Consider the following 21,721-nt stretch of genomic DNA (forward strand, 5'->3'; position numbering starts at 1 on the left):
AAATGGTTACTGGCAGCTCAGTAGTTTTTAGCCTCCTGTAGGTGTTCATATGTTTTCCTGTGCCTAGGAAACACCAGCATGCCTGTCCCTTCCAGTGTTATTAGGTGTTTGCAGCGTTAGCAATATTGCCGTATGCGTTTCTTGTTTCAGGCAGACGCAGTCAGTAGATATGTGTCTTTGTTTTGTTCTGTGTGTGTGTGCTTTCCACCAGTTGTACACTTTTGTTCACTGTCTTACCCTGTCAGCAGGTATAGAGCCCCGTTAGTCACTAACGTTGTTGGCTTTCCTCACTAGATGGTGGAGGTATGCGATTCTACAGTTTGAAGGCAATAGCATGGTGTGGTACGTAACGGCTTGCTCTTTACGACATTCAGAGCAGGGGAAGCCTCTTTTTTTTATAGGCAACTTCCTCTCTTTTTGACCAATAGATTACCCAAAGTAGCGCACATCACCCTTCCTTTTTTTTTGGTCACACACATCTTCACTGTGCACGTCAAAGTGATGTCCACATTCCATTTTGTTCATGCCTCAGCCCTAAATGTTCAGTTATCACCTGCACTTTAAATCGTCTGTGGTTCCACGCATCAGCTGCCTGCGGAGATGAACACACTGCCTTGAATGTGTCCTGCGCTAACTAACGCTTGTCGAGGTTGAGGTTGAGGGGTTTAAGTTGTTTTGCCTGCTGGTGAGACAGCCTGAACCTCTGAATCTCAAGCTTCAACGCTTGTCGCGCAAACCTGGTGCTTTTCAGCCTAATGTATCATGCACTCTTGGTGATGTGAATGCTGTCACCCTTCTTCTGCAATGCCTTTTTCCTAATCCATGGGAATGCCCCAACATTTTATAGTGTCAGGACCTCTTATGTACTTCTCATGATTAAGACATAACCAGCTCTCTGAAATGTAACACAAGACACTCTCTCATCTACTATTATTGAGAAAATAAAACTACATCATATATGCATATCGGACTGCAAAACCAGCGTATCTTGCAGTACGATGCTTGCAATTTTCTGGCATATCAGTATGAATAACATTTACCCTTGTTTACTGATTCCTTGTGCTTCAGAGGGCTGGTCTGTGTCAGTGAACTGACCTTTACAAAAATTGCTTGTTATTGTATGCAGAGATTACATGTGGTTGGTGCCATTACACCCAAAGATTATCATATTACAGGCAGTTCTTAATTTGGTAGTCTTTTGCAAAAGTTTCCAAAGGTAAATGCAGACATGTGACTACCTCCTGCAGTCAGCAAAATATCACTGTTTTGACTGTTTTTCGACTTATGCATTAGGGTATGCATTTTAAACTAGGGCACATTTAAAAAAAGTGGTGTTAAAATCAAATATGGCACAGCCTAATGGCTGCAGAGGCAGCTTGTGCAAGTCCCTCAAACGCTGTACTACCGAATCAAGGCTCTTGCCCAGATGTGCTTGAGTCATAAGGTTGCATGAGAGCTGGAGAGCGGCAGTCTCGATTTGGGCCATTTGAGGTCACGTGGTTTAAATTGGCCTGGTCATGAGAACACATATGCCAGGGTGGGCTGAAATCTTATCTCTTTGATTGTATCAGCTTTGTAAACTCTCATAAAATCTTTGCACCAAATTCTGATGCTCCTGGGCCAATCTTCAAAGGTCAGCAGACTGTCACGCCACCTGCGGTGTTCAGACGAACTAATCAACGCTGCTCACTACGCCGATGTAGTGGAGAAACCAACGAATGTAGGTAGCGGCACAGCGCATAGATGGCGCCACCGCCGGTTAACTTCATCAAAGTCGCCTTGGGGAAGCCAGGTTTCGCAACAGAGTTTCGCTACGGGCATGGTCAAGGAGCTCTCAGCTAAAATACAGCTAAAATTAAAGCTGTCGCTGTCACCTATTTCGCCACAGGAGAGGGTGAAAAGCCTGAGGGCTCTTTTTGCTTTCCCTCTCTCTTCTCCACACAATGCGGCTGCCGGGCAGGTCGACCGTGGAAGAGGCCCAGTCAGCAGCTTCAGCCACGGAAGGTGAGCTGCCTCCAGACGAAGCACCTCCAGGACAACTACGAACACTGGGTGAACATCCTGAAAGAGGAGAACCGCCTCAAGGAGCTGCAACAGCAGGGCGGCGCCGCCGCCTCGTCGACGTCCCCGCGGGCCGCCACGGCGCCGACCGAGCCCGCGCTCGACGACCGGGCGACGGACGGAGAGGACGACGACGAAGAGGAAGACGACGAGTCCGAGTCCGGCGGCGAGGATGACGTCGTGGGCGCCGAGGCGGCGGCGCCGTCTCCGCACCAGGACGAGATGGAGACCATCCAGGAAGTGGAGGAAGGCGCTCTCGGAGGCCAGGGCTCAACCAAGACGTCGCCATGCGTGAGTGCCCTTCGCGATGCTGGCCTCCGAGAGACAAAGAAAAAAGAGAAAAAAGGGAAGGAACTGTTTTATATCGGAAACAGAATGAGCTAGGAAGCCAGAGAACAGAGGTAGGCAGCGTTTCGTGTGTGGCAAAAGCTCGGGCATTGAAAAGGAAGAGGGCGCACAGGTAGGAGACAAAGGATGTATACAATACGTTCTCTTCACCATTTGCGCACACTATTCCTCAGCGGGGCCATAAACTGAGTAGCCCCTGTAGCCATGATACACAGTGTGGGTTCTGTATCCATCACGATCTTCGGGTAGCCGGGACTCTGCGCTTTCTTCCTGCCATTTTGTATTTTATTTACAAATACTGCTGTCTCGGAGGAGAGACATAGCAGGAGTGGGTACATATATTATTAAAAACAAATAACATGGGTAGCATAGAAATAGGTAACATAGGAGTATTAAAAACAGATCAACAGGTCAAATTGTCAGGCAACTGAACAACGAACTCTTCAATTCGCAATAAGCGAAGTGAGCCGTCCAATCCATTCCAAATTTCAACAGTTAGAGGGAAAAAAGAAAATTTAAAGCAATCTGTATGTGGTTTGAAAGGAACAATGTTTAATGGGTGGTTCCGTTGGGTTGCACGTGCGCTTGAGGACACAAATGTTAAGGGTGCCTGAATGCCAGATGACGTGTGAACGATCTTGTGCAGCATAATGATGCGTTCACGTGTGCGCCTATATTCTAACGTTTGTAAAGATAAACTGTGCATATGGGAAGAAGGCGAAAACTTGCGATCGTACCGGCCGAAGATGAATCGTATTATTTTTTTGAACTGATTCTAAACGGTCAGTGTCGGCGCATAATGAGGGGACCACAGCATCAGTCGGTTGAGGAAAATATTTCTCTACTGGTGAAGGACGTGTTCTTGTTTGGTGTGGAAAGTCAGTTCCTACTCGGGCAAAAGTTTTTCCATACCGGTTACTGACCCCGTATTTCTCACACACTCCTCTTTCCTCCCGTAGTGATTCGCTTTACTAGAGCCCAGTGGACCTCCAACGTATTCTAGCGAAGAAAAAAGTTCCTTTTCACTTAGCTTTAATCTTGGATTTAGCCTGGAAGAGCCATGATCCCAAGCAGAACAGGTAACTGGCCCAGTATTGCAAATGAATGGTTTCACTCTGGTACTTTGTAAGATCGCCCTTTGCCAATGCATTTCCAATATTGGGCCGATTACTTGTGTTGCTTGGGACGTACCGTCTTTGTCAAAAGTAACCAGGCTGCATGGTTTGCTTCTAGCTTGTATCTTGTGCCTTTCCTAAAGAACAAAAGGTGTTGTGAGGTAAGAAAACCCCCAGTCCTTACCTTTAACAACCCTTTCAGCTTCAGGGAAGCTCTAAGGGCTCCACTGTACGAGCTAGAAGCAAACCATGCAGCCTGGTTACTTTTGACAAAGACTGTACGTTGTTCGAAGCGGAAACAGATTTTGTCGTTTTGGTACCTCCAAGGAGTGTTTTTCTGACTCTTCGGACAAATTATTAGTGACCGCTAAACTAACCTCACATGATGATTATAGTTCTGGTGCGCTGTGAGTATTAAATTTAATGCAAGAGGGGGGTCAAAAAGTTGGGCATGCTGGTATAGACTCTTACGTGTGCTCGACGTTTTATGCGCTTTCCCTTACAAAAAAAGTTTTAGCCAGTCTATAGAGTGTCTATAGACTTCTGTCTATAAAGTCTATAGACTGTCTATAGACAAAAGTCTATAGGCAATACAAATGCCATAGACAGTCTATAGACAATCCCTAGATTTATGGCCATACACTTTTAGTAGACTTTTGTCTATAGACAGTCTATAGACTATGGATAGACAAAAAGCAATATCTATAGGAAGTCAGTAGAGTCAATAAAAATTTTGTTTGTTTATGGGGTTTAACGTCCCAAAGCGAGTAGGGCTATGAGAGACGCCGTAGTGGAGGGCTCCGGAAGTTTCGACCACCTGGGGTTCTTTAACGTGCACTGATATCGCACAGTAAGAGTCAATAAAAAGTGTATAGACTGTCTATAGACCATTTTTATAAGGGATAGTATCCGTTATGAACTGAGGCAAAACTTGTGCGTCTGCCGCCGCGGTGGCTCAGTGGCTACGGTGCTCGGCTGCTGACCCATAGGACGCGGGTTCGATCCCGGCCGCGGCGGCTGGAATTTCTTTGGAGGAGAAATTCTAGAGGCCCGTGTACTGTGCGATGTCAGTGCACGTTAAAGAAGCCCAGGTGGTCGAAATTTCCGGAGCCCTCCACTACGGCGTCGCTCATGGCCTGAGTCGCTTTGGGACGTTAAACCCCATAAACCAAACCAAACCAAAACTTGTGCGTCTCTCCGTTCGCAGTCAGGAAGCTGCTAGCAGTGCTGCGAGGACGCAGGGCGGTGCGAAGACGCTTGCTGCCGTCGACGACGCTGTTGTTTCTGGTGCGTCACACCCACGTCCACTTCCGCCGTCACCGCTGAGCGCAGGACCAGCGACGCCCGGTCGCGAACCACGGTGTAGCCCCGGAGGTCTTCTTCTTCTTCTCTCTCCTCCTCCGCGACAACAGCAGCAGCAGCCAAAGACCGGGCGCCTGAAACCGCCGAGAGGATGGGCCCAACGAGAAACAACAGCCTCTGGCGACAATCATCATATCAGGAGCAGGCCCCCGTACTGTAACACACTGTACACACAACACCGCCGCCATAACACAGACACACACACACATGATGGTATACACTAGACGTCTTCGCCGGTTTCGCCCCAGAGCTTTGCGAGCACACTCCGGAGCTGGGCGGGCGCCGATTGTGGCTCCTTCTGCCGCCCAAAACATGAGTCGAAAATTTGAGAAAACTGTCAGATGTATTTTCATTTCCTTGGTTTCCCTTCTACACCCTCGAACGTAACTTCCAGAAACTTCGTGAAGCTTTGCTCGGCCGAAAGAATGGAATGCGCTATTGGAATCGTGGTGGGCTTAAGTTCCCTTGCCCGAATACGGGAGGAACGTTGTCAGCGTTATTGCATGGTGAGCCGATATATGCGGCATTGAAGGATTTTCTTGTTATTCTCGAAGCAAAACTCTAACTCTAGCACGTGATACAAGCACACTGTCGTTGCAGGCTTTGCATATTTGGTGGGAAAGAGTATCAGAATATTAGGAATACATTATGGTCAGCTAGGCAACTTGTTTGAAAGCATTCTTACGTCATTGGATCAGTGGCCTGGTTCTCAGGCGACAGCAAGCATCCTTTTCCCGTCTTTTTTGCTGCGGAAAAGAAACTCAAAATCTTGTTCAGCCTAACTTGTTCTCAGGCCTGTCGAAATGTTTTAACGCTTTTTAAAGATAAAGTGCTCTAATTCAAAGCTGTTCGCCATTGAGAGCACGCGGTACAACGCACAACGGGATTCATTTTTTTATTTAGTAACTTTATGAAAAACTAATTCAGAGAGGAGAAAGCATATTTTTCCTTTTTCACCGCCCAATCCCGCGAAGTGATCCAGGTGCTTGCCAGGTAGCCCTTCAAACTTTAATTCTAGAGCGAACAAAACATATCGCGGAAATAATTTGTCTATCTCATCTGGAGTAAGGTTTGTTTTTCTGAGCATTACTAACGTCTTTCTCATCGGTCAGGCGGCACTCATCTGTTTGAAAACTGCCCTCGTATTCATTAATTCAAAGCACTAAATTCAATGCGCACCTGAGCTGCGTAGTTCATGCAACTTCTGCTGTGAAACTAGAGAACAGTTTCTGCAGTAGCGCTAAGATGTTCAGTGCACACGCTCTGATCTCTATAGATGCTTTCGGACGCAGATTATTTCTGTATCAAGTTCCGGGTGTCTTGCAGAAGGAGTGACAACGGCGCTCTTCCCTCAAGCCTTCCTAGGACCAATGCCGCTTGGTGTGAAATCCAGTGTTCTGGACCGACCTTTTTTTTGTTCATGTTCATGTTTGGTTGTGTTCCTGTGGGGTTTAGTGGCATTACATGCTTCGGTCGCGATCTTGGCAGACACTTGCTTCATCGGCTAGAGAGGTGAACACAGAGGTGAACAATATCGACTGAAAACTGACTTGACGTGGGCCATGCCACGCACCGAGTTCTTCAATCGTATCTGCTGCCAAAGTGACGCACAGCATTGTGCCATTTGAAGTTTAAGAAAAGTTTTTTTCCTATCTGCGAGCTGAAAACAGCACAGGCTTTGTCGCTGTAATGTCAACAGTTCTGGGTATATTAATTCTATACGCTGTCAACAGGTTGCGCGATAATTCGTAATTCTCAAGTCAGCCAACTCGTGCGTTGTTTAAACGTAGCAAACGGTTAGTGTTGCAGCTGATATGATTTAAGAGCTCGAATGCTGCTCGAAAGCCTACATCTCCTTCTGCGGCTGAAACCACTGAGACAGAAAAATGGGAGCTCGCCGTGTGTTACGCACCCTGCCTTGTGCCGGGTCTGGAGTTTAAGGAAGCAGTACAATGTACCACAGTTTCGAATTGGTCAATGTTTTCTTGCTTCTATGCGCCGAGAGTGAGAAGGAGCATAAAGTGTGCAGTGGCAGAACACCGCGCCCACTTGCACCGCGATTCAAAAACTGTCCCGACATCTCGCGGCGAAATTGAACGTTAATGTGGCGTGCTTTTCGCAATCTGTTTTCGCCTTTTGCACCCAAGGCGTAGGTCGGAGAAATCGTTTATTTCTGAAGCAACCCGGCAGATCCCATTGAATCTTAGTTGTGCTTTCTGTAGTGTGTATCTTACCGTTGGTAAAGGGCAGTTAGCGAAATTTGTTGCCGCACTTCCAGGATGCCATATATTCTCCCTGCGTGAAACGAAACATTGAGTACGTTACTGCGTTAAGTTCCTGGCGTGTTTTCTTTAAAACGACTATTGATGGTTTTGTTGGGTCTGTAGGCAGTAAAAACAGCCACCACTTCTGTTGCTGGACCATTTCAGGGGAGTGCTTAACGGAGCTGTCCGATATCTTCGCAAATTCTTGTTGTCATAAGGAGAGGCACAAGTCCGGAGAGGGGGGCAGTTAATTTTGAACTTCCAAAATACTTGGGATGGCGCTTACATCTCAGTTAACCCTACCTACCTTAATCCTTCCTCGACTATTTTAGAAAAATTTTCTTAAATCGCATTCCTGTTGACCTATTACTGCGTTTTGTTCCAGCGACACTTCTCTCAGTGCTCTAAGCGGCATGTTCCCTCACGGCGAACTGTTAAAGGTATTACCGAAAATAAAAAAAAAAAACATTACTACAACAAAGAGAAACATTCAAACTCTCTCGGTTCACAAAAAGATGTACTATCTGATTTCGTGTTCAGCCCGCTGAATTTAGCGAAGCACGCTTTTGATGGTCGACTTCTTTCTCCTCCCTTACGTATGTAAAAGGGCGAGCAAAAAACAAAAATAAACTAGGGTAAAGAAAATAAGGTTACAAGCCTAAGTTGTTAAATTATCCGATGAAATCCGCAACATTTAGGTGATTGAAGAGCGTAGTCACGGAAAACAAGGCTTAGAAAAAACGATTTCTTTGCAGAACACCTACCAAACGTATTTTGAGCGGGCGTTAAGGAAGCCAAGAGTTGAAGGTGCGTTGGGGCTGGCTAGAGCATCTCGAAGAAAACGTCAAAAGAAGATCGCGGGAAATAAAGACGCCCGCTATCTAGAACCATGAAGTATTCAGCATCCGCATTTGACGCATGTTTCCGTTTCCACTTTCAACATCAGCTTCGACTCCTCATACGTGCGTCCTCCTCCTCTTTTTTTCTTGTAGGTTCATGTGTTACGCGCCTTGCCATTCTGGGTTACTTTATTATCATTACAATCGTAACTCAGGAAAGCAGTCCGTAGGCACGCTCATCTTCGTCGAGGCGGAGAACCGAGAAAGCGCTGTTTTTGGGATGCCGGAAGCGAGACATTTGTCATCGTTTCAGCCAGCATTTCTGGTTTCTCTCAATGTCTCCTCGGAGAGAGATATAAGCCAGACGCGGCATCGCGAGTTATAAGTTACCAATGGCTAAAATATGTGCTGAATACCGCAGACACGATGCGATATGCCGAAATGGCTCTTATAAGTTTTCGAACAAGTCCTAACAGAACGTTTGACGGGACTGCGCGCGCTCGACATGTGTATACCGGTCTGAGTTGAAACATTTTCGCTAACTGCAGCTGTGGTAATCATAGCTGAGCGGTGTAGTGTAGCGCCACCTCTGAACGTGTACGTGTATTATTAAGCAGCTGACTGACCACTTTCACGTGCACGTATTGAAAACAAGTGTTGGTACTGGTTGCTTGTCGAAAAGTGTCTGGTTGTTGCGCGACAAGGAGGATCCTGGTTACTGTTTCTGTGAACTATAATACTCACGTAAAACGGCAGCACTTTGCTTGATGTCGACGGCCGCAAGTGTACCTTGTATCGGTGAAAAAAGTTTGTACGTGATTGCTCGTTCATTTCCTACGATACGCTATTATAATGCTCTTCACCACCGGTCTGCTTGCTTCCAGACACGTAGTATTCCGAGGCAGCACAGGTAACCGGCCCAATATTGGAAATGCCTGGTTTCACTCTGGTTCTTTGTAGGGCCTGTTTATGCCTATACACTTCCAATATTGGAAATGGATGGTTTCACCCTGGTCTTTTGTAGGGCCTGTTTTTGATGATACACTTCCAATATTGGAAATGGCTGCTTTCACTCTGGACCTTTGTAGGGCCTGTTTTTGCCAATACATTTCCAATATTGGAAATGTCTGGTTTCACTCTGGACTTTTGTAGGGCCTGTTTTTGCCAATACACTTCCAATATTGGAAATGCCTGGTTTCACTCTGGACTTTTCTAGGGCCTGTTTTTGCCAATACACTTCCAATATTGGAAATGGCTGGTTTCACTCTAAACTTTTGTAGGGCCTGTTAATGCCAATACACTTCCAATATTTGAAATGCCTGGTTTCATTCTGGACTTTTGTAGGGCCTGTTTTGCCAATACATTTCCAGTATTGGAAATGGCTGCTTTCACTCTGGTCGTTTGTAGGGCCTGTTTATGCCAGTACACTTCCACTACTGAAATGGTTGGTTTCACCCTGGTCCCTTGTAGGGCCTGTTTTTGCCAATACATTTCCAATATTGGTAATGGCTGTTATCGCTCTTGTCCTTTGTAAGGGCTGTTTCTGCCAATACATTTCCGATATTAAGCCGATTAGCTATGCTGCTGTTTTTTTTTTGCCATTGTGTATATAGTGGTTTTACACGAACCTTGCATTTTGTTATTTCCTTCTTTTGTCGGAGTTTTCAAGCATACACTTAGGAATGCTGCTTTTGAAACACTCCTTTGTGTAGAGTTTCCATAGCGATCATGTCCATAGACATTGTCCATTTTATTTGTTCATTACTACTGATGTCGTTCAGTGCTGAGTTGTTGCGCACACAAGTACTGCAATTACGTAGCATGAAAGACTTTTAGAAACTGAAGTGACGCCCAATGTCTCAGATTAGAAATCGCACCTTAACCTGTCACTGCTGTTACAGCCCTGTCGTGTGGTTACCCAAACAATGCTGATTGTCTCTAACGCTCAAACGACAAACTTGGCAGTTCATGGTGTAAATGATTGCCCGTGTGAAATTTCATGCATGGAAACTGTTTTTATTTTGTTAATCTGCAGTTGTAATATTGATAGACACTGTGTTTATTTTAAGGAGTACCGCAATAGTGTTGCCAATTCTTCATCGCTTTCGATTTTCATGTATATAGTTACTGCTTCGTATTCCTTGTAGTACTTTCTTTCAGGACTGCACAAAACAAACTGCTTAGGTATCACCGCGAAGCTGACAATAGACATTTAAGGCATTATTGTTGAAGTCTGAAAATGAATTTGTTCACTTGCACTTTTGAAAAACTCGCTATGTATGTTTATAGTCATTTCAACAACCTGTGTAAGTCATCAGCGCATGTAAATCTTCAGCGCTTGAATCTAAAGTGTGAGGAGCGCTTATTCTTATGTATTTACTTCATTTTGTAAAATATTTAAGCAGGGTTCAAAGCATTACATGTGTGAAGCTGTTGTCTCAGCCTACTTCACACGGACTGATTTTAGCCATATTTTTTCTAGTATTTGCCACTCGATTTTCCATAGGCATAGTGTTGTCACCACATGTGAACACGCACTTTTTTTTCTACGAGCGCCGATGAAATGTTTTGATTTCCTTGCTTTTTTGTCTTGCTTTTAACACTGATGTGAAAGAGCACACCATGCTGTCATGAGACAAGGCTGACTATCACAGCACCCGCTGCTGTCGAGCTCTGCCTTAAGGTTTAGAACACAACGTGGGGCGCAAACCACGTCAAGGCAGCTCTTTACACAGTACAAAACGTCCTAGCGGTTTCTCAAACACTTCTGGGGTAACACAATGTATAATATGGGACATACATACCACTATCTTATAACGGGTTAATTGGTTGGAGGCATTAACATAGCGTATTAGGTTTCTCTGACATGGCGAAGCATACCGGTCCAGCAGTTATGAAAGTTTTACCTAAATGGCAACTGCAATTTCGTGTTCCTTCGTTGATTACAGTTAATCGCATTTGCGCTAGCTAACCAACCAATATCAGTGCCAGACCGTTGTAAGGCACCGCGAAAAAAATTTGTTTAGGTCTGCTCCTGCACAATCCTGAAACAGGCTGCTACTGCTGCTTAACTGGCTATGACAAAACTGTTCTGTCACGTACAACTTTGCTGCCAATTAGCTAAGATGGTGGCGCTTAATGAGCGCTTAATGAGGCTGTGGTCACCGGAAACGTTCTCATTTTGCAGGCTAAAGTAACTTTGGCTCATTTATATACAGTGCCTATACTTTCGCCAAGCACACAGTAAACCTCCAAACAATATGACTGTATGCACTAACCACTAGCTGTGTCAGTGAAGTCGTTGATGGGACCCTGAAATGATTTTTGTGCTCATATTCTATCGCAACAGATCTGTAGAGCTGATCTTTGTGAGTATTCGAGTCAAATTTAAAAGCTCTGGGTGAACCGTATAATTGATGAGTATTATTTTTCTTAATAGCTGCTCGCAACCGATTAAGGCGACACCTCACCGCTTAGGGTGGCGAATCTGGGTGAGCCTTCCAATTGGGCGTGCCCGAGTGACTTCAGCAGGATGGGTGATCTGTTTTCTTTATTTTTTCCTAGCGCGTCGGTGTGTGAGTTGAGACATGAGAGGAGGAGCATCGTTTTTAATCGCCCATATCTTTGTTACTAATGAAGTAGCTTAAAAATTTTTGCGGTAAGGTGACTAGTGATGGAATACCGATTGCCGGTGTGCTTTTGCTAACATCACTATATATCATTTCATGGTCCCTTTAAGCCACTCCCCTAAACAAGCATTGTGCGTCAGTCAGCAAGCAGCTGAACACTCATTATGTTCCAACGCACAGGCGGTCTTTCCCAATGACTTCCTGGTGATGTGTTAAAATACTTAACTTCGTGATGCCATGGGCACACTTTCCAGCACACTTTCTGTGTGCTCTCTCTCTCTCTCTCTCTTTCGTTCCTTTAGAGCCTTGCGATTTTTCGTGTGTGTCTCGGCGTATACAGGGTCATCACGTCTTTCCGTTTCAATCATGTAAGAATCAGCTGTACTGAGCGGAAGAGGGGCACAAGCAGGCCAGCCTATACGAAGCCGTGGAGCTGCAATCCACTACAGCTTGCATACTTCACTAAAGAATGATCACAGTCGCCCTTGCCCGATTGACTTGCAGCTGTCCGAAGCAAGTGGTGTCGAGTAAAATATGGCGGACCTGCTCGCAGCGCGCCCTAGCGGTTGTGCCGAGGAAGGCAGCTTTAAGCGGTTGCGGGAAACAAGCGAGACACGCCTGCACAGTTGTTGTACTGCAGTGTTTATTTTTTCCCCCGATGCGAAAATTCGTTTTAACATTCAACGGATTCTCTGCAAACACTCCATACGAGCTCTAACTGTGGAAAGTCTACGGAATGTCAACTCATGTTTTTGCCGGGTTTGAGAGCCCTTTTCCCGTACAAGTCGTGCGGCACGTTGTTGCGCATCGTTCTGGACCAAGCTAGCACCTGCTGTCTCTCTCGTCTCGTCTCGGTCGACCGCTGTACAGAGCTTGAAAGCGACCGGTATGCACAGCTCGCGGCGCCCTCTGTTGCCACGCGAGCCAATTAAGTTTCGGGGCAGAGCAGAGGTATTTTTTACGGCGCGACTTTAGGTGTCTTTCGTGAGAGGGGCGCGCGCGCGCCGTGTGTTACCTGTCGTGGAGGGTCATGTGTTCTAGGCCTAACGTACTAGCGACGTCCGCGGTGTTATCCGTATGCCGTTGTTTTGTCTTAGCAGACACTTATAGCGTATACCGATCATGTCGCGCTTGTACATTGTTAGACTGCCGCTCCAGCGGCGTTTTATTGTAGCCGACAGCTGAGATCTCCGTATCGTGTGCAGGCGCAGAGATTTTCGAACATTAGAGAGTTTTAGCAGACCTGAGAGACTCATTGCCAGTACGGAGGCTTTGACACCGTCAAGCGTGTACAGACTTGTTCAGCATGAAAGAGAACACCTGGCTGGCGCAAACACACCAAACTGATTTCTCTTCGTCGCTGAATTTGGAAGGGCGCTTCACGAGGCGGTTTCGTCCATGAAGCTACTGATTAAAAAGCATCTGTGCGGATGGTCAGAAGTCATACTCGGGAAGTAATTACTTGTTGAGCGCGAACGCAGCGTTTTCTTTCATTTTGGGCCTGAGCGTGCACAATATCGCCACCGCTTCATGCATATGTACTGGCTCCGGACCCCTGTGGTGGGTCATGTAATGAGATCGGAGTTCCGGTTTGCGCCTCGCGTGACAGCTGCCACGTTTGTCCTCTCCGAGCGCCTACTGCGCATGCGCCTAGTGATGCCTCGAGATCCTCGTGCTCACTTGGCGTCTGTTGCCGGCGATAGCGGCGAAGACTGAGCTGTAACGACATTTCGGAATGTTCTGAAGTTTTTTTCCCCATCTGTTGTCCACCTTAGTTCGGAAAAGCACGATACATTTAAGGACAGATTGTTCAGAGCAGAGCTGCCGCACAAGTTATAATAAAAGCATAAAAATTTTTCAATTGATTTTATAAATTCAACAGTAACTAAAAGGCACTTGTGACTTGGGTATAAAGCAATGGAAACTGCAGATACCTCAAAGCATTGATCTGTGGCAGCTTTGGCAATCGAGAGGATAGCAGACAGTGGCCAGGAATCACCATCGGCATCAGTTGAGCCAAAAAGAAAGCCAACACAGATGTATGTTTAAAGCCAGATTATGTCTAAATGCTTCTCAACCGGGGAGTCTTGAGGTTAATATGTGCCCTTTGCGCTAGCGTACGACTACGTTTCGTTCAGTGCCAGTTATGTACCTTATAGCCTGCTATGTGCCTCGCAGGAATTTTCTTGCCTGTGTGCAGTCTCGTGCCGGTGTGCAGTCTCGTGCCTGTGTGCATGGGCTCTTGCCTGTGGGCATAGGCTCTTGCCTGTGTGCATAGGCCCTTGTTTGTGCATGGGTTGTTGCCTGTGGGCATAGGCTCTTGTCTGTGGGCATAGGCTCTTGTCTGTGGACATAGGCTCTTGCCTGTAGGCATAGGCTCTTGCCTCTGTGCATAGACTCTTGCCTGTGTGCATAGTCTATTGCCTGTGTGCATAATCTGTTGCCTGTGTGCAGCGGCTCTTGGCTGTGTCCGTAATCTATTGCCTGCGTGCATAGGCTCTTGCCTGTGGGCATAGGGTCTTGCCTGTGGGCATAGGGTCTTGCCTGTGGGCATAGGCTCTTGTCTGTGGGCATAGGCTCTTGCCTGTGTGCATAGGCTCTTGTCTGTGGGCATAGGCTCTTGCCTGTGTACATAGGCTCTTGTGTGTGGGCATAGTCTATTGCCTGTGCGCATCAGCTCATGCCTGTGGGTATAGGCGCTTGCCTGTGTGCATCTGCTCTTGCCTGTGTGCATAGGCTTTTGCCTGTGTGCATCTGCTCTTGCCTGTGTGCATAGGCTTTTGCCTGTGGCACATGCTCTTGCCTGTTGGCATGAGGCAAGAGCTGTACTTGTGTTTTTGAATACTTCTATGATGTGCCGAGAGACGTGACCGTAGACATCGTCTTCATCTTGCGTGCATATGCGTGTCACTTTTCATATGTACAGGAGTCGGGAAAAAAATCTTTGCAATTTTTAGTTCTCCACCTCACGTTCAGCACTGTTATTGGAACCTTACTTCTAGTCTTTAGTTTTTGTCCTTTTTCTTGTTTTGACAGTGCATCAAGTATTTCAAAGAAGCAAATGTTTACTTGTCATTGTTTCGTTTATCTACTTGTTACGAGTAATTCGCAGTTCCCTTGTCTATGACAAGATTCTGCGTGCAACGGGTAATTACGCTAGTGACATGGTATGCAAACTGAGTTAATACTTGCTTGCTATATATGTGGCGATATCGTTCAGCCACTTGGGTTCACTGGAGGCTAGGTTGATGTTTGGATGCCGTGGTCAGCGACATTACCATGAGTGCGGGAAGTCTTTGCTGCATGTTGGTTCCAGAAAGTCAGATTATTGAAAAAGAAACAGCATGTGCGGCAAATACAGGACTTTCGAGCAGCAGGCCCAAGCTACATATACGTTATTACAGTATTAACGTATCGTTTTGAGGTATTCTGACGATGCAGTTAAAAGGTCTTTTCTATTTTCAGTAAGGGTGGCATCTGAAGTCTGAACATGTTCGGTACCGTGCTACGCGTGCTAAAATATTAGCAAAACAGGGGGTAAATGTAGTGAAAGTTAACATAGGAGCCTCTGAACAAAGCGTGGGAACGTTGGGAGCAAGTGTCTGGAAAGACGGATGGTTAAATCACGACCCAAGACCATCCATCCACTTCACCGTGGAGATAATGCAGAGTTAAACTTTCGTTGCCTCGAAACGGGAAACCGTATTCGTCGGCTTCAGCACTATCAGTGTCAGCTGAAGCCGCGAACAGCGTAACTGAAACGCGAATCCAAAAACTCAAATTTATTAGTTGCTGGAGAAGAAATTCGACTGGAGTTCGTTAACATTTCCACACAGCAGAATTCGCGCCACCGAATTGAAGATCAAGTGTGCTGCTATTTAATCTCGGTCAGCTAATATCTTTTCGTTCCTTTATTCCACCTGCAATTTTCTCGTTCGCTTTCATTTGAAGCGGATACTAAGCAGCTTCAAAAAGAAAAATAGAATGAAAGCAGCTCTACGCTTTTCAGGGTACAGTGACGTTGGCGATACTAAGTTCTGTGGCTCGCTACCGTCGAAGATGTCACTTAGGTACGTTCACGCGCTTGTCACGCCTCCTGCCGATGTCGTCGTCGTTTTTGTTTTGTTTTTGTTTTGTCTCGTTGTAAGCGGACTCAATTTGTTAAGGTATTACTTCTTTTTCGCGCACGAATCGTTATATCAATGCTTGCGTTCCCAAATTTCCTTTCTGAACGTTCCGATCACCGCTTCAACAAAGCAAAATTTCAGCGCTAAAAAGAGAATAAAGAAAACGTGTATTTTCCTGAGTCTACCTCTGTGCCACCGCCTACCATCCTACCGCTTTTGCCGCTATCTGCGCACTTCTGTGGCGCCATCTACCGGAGATAGCGAGCACTTCTGTTCGTACGCAGTATAGACTACGCCCTGTTGCATGCGCACCTTACGCTTACTGCAAACGACAGAGAAGAGTTGTTCATATACGCACCAAATGTTTGTTGTTCCACTGACAGCTACTTCGTATAAATAAAAGCGAGAGTAATTCGAGTATAAAAGATGTCCAAGAAATTTTCAAAAGAGGAATTTAATGACTAGGAATGTGAGAATTTCAAAGCCAAGACGAGCTCTACTCTTTAGTCCGTTCCAAAGAAGTATTCATTTGCGCATGCATTCAAGGTCGTGTCCGGCGTATTGCTCTGGTAGATTTTCATCGTCTGCTTCGCTCCCGGTTGTTCGTTTTCAACAGTAAGTGCTATGGCGAGTAGAGGGCGCTTCCTTCGGCGCGGTGTAAGGCGGGCTTGCTGTTGTGTTGAAAAAACAAACGCATCATTGAAACATCCCTCTATAATACTCACACATAGAACCGCCGAGTGAACTAAGCGCGATATTTATGAGCATATTCAAGAAAGTTTACCATGACAAGACTTGAGCACACCACTTCCGATATTTTCTGCTTCATTCTCTGTACAGACACCGCGCTCAGTGGCACTAACTATTTTGACTGTTCAAGAACAGCTGTCCACTCAGTAATTCGCGTAGCAAGCTTTCATCCACGAGGTGTAAGTTATCTCCCATTATAGGCGGCGCATTGTCATACTTCCCTGGATTTCTTTTTTGACCACGAGAGGGCGCTAAGCGGCGACTGTTTGATCGCAGCGCCCTCTATTATTGTTCGTTTCATTATGTTCACGTCGTAGCCTCCCGGACGGTACCGTAGTTCAGTTTCAAACGCCGCGGAGACGGAGACACGCGAAACAGTGTCAGTGTTCCTCGGACTCCTGCAGTGTCACCGCTACGACTCGCTACGAATTTCCAACGTCCCACGTGACCAGAAAGTATAGCGGGACCTCTCCTGCGGCCTAACATGTCTCTTCACCACGGCCCGAGTAATCCCTACGACCTGGCAGATGCCTAGAAGACTGCCGGCGTATTGTTGATTGCGAATGTGTACAGCTACGCCACAATGTTTTCTTCTTTCTTTTTAACGTTTCTTCCCTTCTTTGATGAAAGTGTCACGTGCTTTATGATGTTGCAAGTGTGTAATTTGCTTCCACAATCTCGTGGTGATTGAGTGATTCTTGCCGACTTCCCCACATGGGCCTCTTGTCTCTTGAGCTTCGGAGGCCCCCAGCCTCATTAAAGGTGGAGATGATGAAGGAGAATGGGAAAAAAAAAAGCCATAACGTTGCTTTCACAGAAGCGTTTTGGAGTAGCGTGGAGTAGAAAGCTCGAACTTTCTTCGAAGGGCCATCGTTGGCCATTCGCAGGCCCGTTGATTGTTGGGCCGTGTGCGAGTATGACCTTTCAATGACCTGTATGTCACGCCGCGAAGACCTCTAACGGAAAAAAAAAATACATCTGTCACACCCTGCACGATCTGTGGGTCCATAGCTTTGTGTTTTGTTTCTATAGTGTTTTCGTTGCACCTCTGCAATGGTGGGAAGGACGGGACGAACCTGTAAATAAAATGTTGAAAAGTAAGTTGATGCCGGTGCGGAATAAAAGAGCCGAACCCTTGATGTCTCTTGTGGTCTCCTGCGGGTCATCTCGCATGACTCCTATTCTCACAGGGGATGGCATATCTGACGAGTTGGGATATGGAAATCCAGAATGAGGAATGGGATTCACGCGCTCCATATCTCGCGGTGGAGTATCTGAAAGGGAGTACATTTCATTCAGTATAATGTTACTCAAGGTGACGTACACCCCCCGTCAAAAGATTGCAGTCCAAGAGGTTTGCTTGCTAGCCTTCAGCGTGCCTGGTTAAGCGTACTCAGCGACCATAATCTCTCGGACGATAAATGGCTTAGGGTTCTCAATCCTCCCAAGCTTTGGATTGCTGGATGTTCTAGGGATCTAAGATTAACAGGTAAGAAGTGGACCCCTTGGGCTGTATGCTTATGACGGGGGCTGTACGACTCGTGTTCAGAAACTTGGATTACCGGTCCAGATGCAGTGGACAGTGGTGGGACTGCTCAAACATTTAGTGCCGCTAACTGACTCCATAAAACGAGCTAACTTATACTTCTGACTCTGCACTGCCTGCATACTACAGATATCCCAGCGACGTCCCGATTAAGTCTGAACGTTTGCGTCCTTAGGTGGCACTTTCTGGATTCCCACTTACCACCCTTTGCTGAGGAAACAACAGTATGTATTCGCGATGTTGTAAGTCCATTTCCCTTAGACTTCGCGCATATATTAGCTGCTGACTTTCTGCGGATGTAAGTGTGACGTTATTTAACAACCGCAAATTTTTAATCTTATATTTTTGTAAGCTTTCCTCAACATGCAATCCGAAAATGAGTGTAATTTATCCGGTTCGATCTCGGTGACTTAAAGGCAACTGCATAGTCTTTAGAAATCGAAGAGCTTAAATGTGTCTTGTGTGAAATTTGCAGGTAAAGCATGCGCAGTCTTTTTGTGCTGACATTTTAGACGGTGACGTAATCGCCTATTAAAATCGCGACTGCCTTCAAGCTTCTCCACAGCTCACAGTGCCAAGTGGTGTGCGCATGATGACGTCACCGAAGGTACTGGTATATTTAAAACTCAGGAACGCTTGCTTTGAAAGAAAAAAAATGCTACCGAAGAAAGCTCTCCCAGCGTTGTTTAGCAGCTTCTAACGAGGCACGGCAGGGTGTGGCTGACGGCAGCGCTAATTTGAAAAAATACCTTCTGTGAAGTCGCACCAAACTTCACATTAACACAATTACAGAATAAAACAGACACCACTAGAGCATATATTACAAGAAAATTCAGCACTGAACGAAAAATACGGCGAATACACAGCATTTAATACCGATGGATCAAAATCGGCACACTGCGTTGGAAGTGCTGTAATTTAAAATAATTAGGAAAAGAAAAGACAGTACGGCTACCTCAGTGCGCATACATTTTCACTGCCGAGTGTTACGCAGACTCTGTGGCTGTAGAAAAAAATAATAAAGAGAGCATTCAGAATAGTATCAGTTACACTGATTCTCTGAGTGTGATTGCCTCACTCCTCAATAGAAATACAGTTACAGCACTAATTGGTGACGTCATACATAACATATAAAGGGCCACAACACAGGGACAAGACAAAATTTTGTTGTGTTCCAAGCCACATCGTAATTACAGGCAATGAGAAACTGAATACATCTACTAGAAAAGTCTGTACAGTGTTAGCTAAGAGATAAATGGCAGTCGCAATGAAACATTGAAAGAAATGATAAGTTACTTTAAGTAAAATCCATCCTAGAAGAGTGGAAATCATGCTCACACCAAGGACGCTTCATCGAAGTTATCTTATGCCATCTCCGTATTGGACACACACACCTCACACACAACTTCCTACTTAAAAAAAAAGACAAACCTGTTTGTGAAAAATGCGGAGATGAACTTACAGTAAGCCACATATTATTCTCATGCTTGAAGCTTGAATCACTGAGCAAAAAATATTTTCCTATATTTTACAAAGAACACATTCCTTTTCATCTATCATTGATTTTAGGTGAAGATGCACTGGTTGGTATGCCGTATGTTTTTATCTTTTTAAGGAAAGATGGTATTCTTCAGAAACTCTAATTTTCTCACCATGTGCTCCTCTACATACAGTGGTACACCTCAGCCACTTTCTCACTCTTGAGAAGGAGGCTGGGGTGTTTATCTGGGTGTTGGGAGTCTCCAGATCCTTCGTGAGCCGAGGATGGCCGCGGAGGTTTACCCGACCTTTAAAACTTCTGCTAACAGCCATTTCTAAAGTGTTTGTCCTGTATCCTTTATCAACTAGGTAGTAAAAATAATTTTTTGGCCCTTTACACCAGCGTTGTTATAAACTTTGGTTAAAATTTCTGCGCAAAACAATTTTTCGATACCGTGGGTTTGGAGCATGATAGCCTGCGATGCTTACGCGCCAGTAAACCCAACACAATACAACACTAACACAAATTTTCCGCACTGATTTATGGTTTTAGGAGAAGAGCGGATTTCAATCGGCGACTACGTCACTATTTTAAACGCTAAAGCAAAAACACCTGATATGCTTCACCTACAGCCTATAGATTTGCATCCTTGAATATCGCGGAATTATGGAAAAGGAGTTGAGTTGCCCTTTAATGCCTGTCTTTTCATTGCGCTTGTTTCACGTCTAAAACAAAAACAAGCACGGAGTTTATCAACATTCGTACAACTTTTATCTGTTTCACTTGGTCGTTGGAGGCTGTTCCAGTTCTCTCAACTGTTCCCAAATGATGTACGATTATATAAGGCAAGATGCCGTGGTCTCACACTTTCATCGATCCGAAACGTCTTGCATGGAAGTGCAGCCTGGGCGATTGTAGAAATTAGAATATGGGAGGGCTATGCACTCATAAGGACATCTCCTGCTTTTTACATTATCTTTAGTGGCATCGCAATCAACTAGTGGAACGCTCTAGATGAACATGTCTAACTGCGTAGTTGACAGAATGAATAAATAGCGACAAGATTAATTCAGATAGATCGCTTAATCTGCAGTTTTCAACTAGACTACATTTGGACACATTTTTCTGCGTGGTATAAACTCATTATTGAGGATTGTCTCCTTCAATCAGGTGAGTGGGACGTTGAGGTTGCTAAAAGATGTTGCTCCTGAAGGTTGTATGACGGTACGTTTGTGGTCCTGTTATTGTATGCCAATTCGGATGAGCAGAAAATCCGTCCACATATTCACTTCGGGCACAGGAGGTTCTAAGGACGCCTGTGTCCATGCGCAGACTGGCTGTGATAAATCTGTGTCGTACAGCTTGGGGGGGGGGATTCTATGTGGACGCCATATGTGTTACCATCTCACAACTTCCTCTACCGAAAGGCACTACCCGCTAACGATATGTTCCTAATACTTCCCACCCCTTATATTATATCCATTCCTGGGGTCTTGAAATAAGCGAAGATAAATGAACCAACAGACCGGCTCCAGCATTCTATGGCCTCCCCAAAGTCCATTATCCTGCTGTTCTCAATGTCCAGGAAAAATTGTTGATGTAGTTAGTGTTCGTCGATATGTAAAGATACCGTATCGTAGTTGATGCTAGATGCAATAAATTGACAGTAGGAATTAACATCCCAGTTTTTTTCGTAAAAGACCTAGCAATGCACTGACGTGTTTCACTTACATCCAAATGCTTAAAATAGTCGTCAAACCAACGACATATTGTTAGCCGTCATGCGGTGCAATTCAAAGTACTTATTAAATTTCATCTAATTAATGCAAAATTGATAATATTTTAACCCAGCCACGTTTTGTAAAGTTGTTGAGAGGATTCAGAACCAGCTGAATCGGTATGTTATGGCTACATCAACAGGAATAGCGAATGGCATTTCAAATGATTGCATTTATCCGAGCTAAATCATAAAGACAGGCAGACACTGAGAGACAAAAAGGCATGGATGGATGGACGGATGGATGGATGGATGGATGGATGGATGGATGGATGGATGGATGGATGGATGGATGGATGGATGGATGGATGGATGGATGGATGGACGGACGGACGGACGGACGGACGGACGGATGGATGGATGGATGGACGGATGGATGGATGGATGGATGGATGGATGGATGGATGGATGGATGGATGGATG

The 21,721-nt window shown here is 45.5% G+C and overlaps 1 protein-coding gene across 4 annotated transcripts in view; it reads left to right on the top strand.

Moving 5' to 3' along the window:
- LOC149330409 (cGMP-inhibited 3',5'-cyclic phosphodiesterase 3A-like) overlaps positions 1 to 17,634 on the top strand; it is a 321,644-nt gene extending 304,010 nt beyond the window's left edge. For 3 of the 4 annotated variants that reach the window (XM_089560952.1, XM_089560954.1, XM_089560955.1), the window contains 3 exons: positions 295 to 342; positions 1,961 to 2,352; positions 4,732 to 17,634. In XM_089560952.1, the coding sequence (XP_089417078.1) occupies positions 295 to 342; positions 1,961 to 2,352; positions 4,732 to 4,746 (455 nt within the window). In that variant the 3' untranslated portion in view covers positions 4,747 to 17,634. The remainder of the gene's footprint in view (positions 1 to 294; positions 343 to 1,960; positions 2,353 to 4,731) is intronic. The other variant, XM_089560953.1, reaches the window with a different exon arrangement.
- Positions 17,635 to 21,721: the final 4,087 nt, after the last annotated feature.

Source organism: Amblyomma mixtum, chromosome 9 (assembly GCF_055824585.1).
Source record: "Amblyomma mixtum isolate Tamu chromosome 9, ASM5582458v1, whole genome shotgun sequence".
Classification (NCBI taxonomy): domain Eukaryota; kingdom Metazoa; phylum Arthropoda; class Arachnida; order Ixodida; family Ixodidae; genus Amblyomma; species Amblyomma mixtum.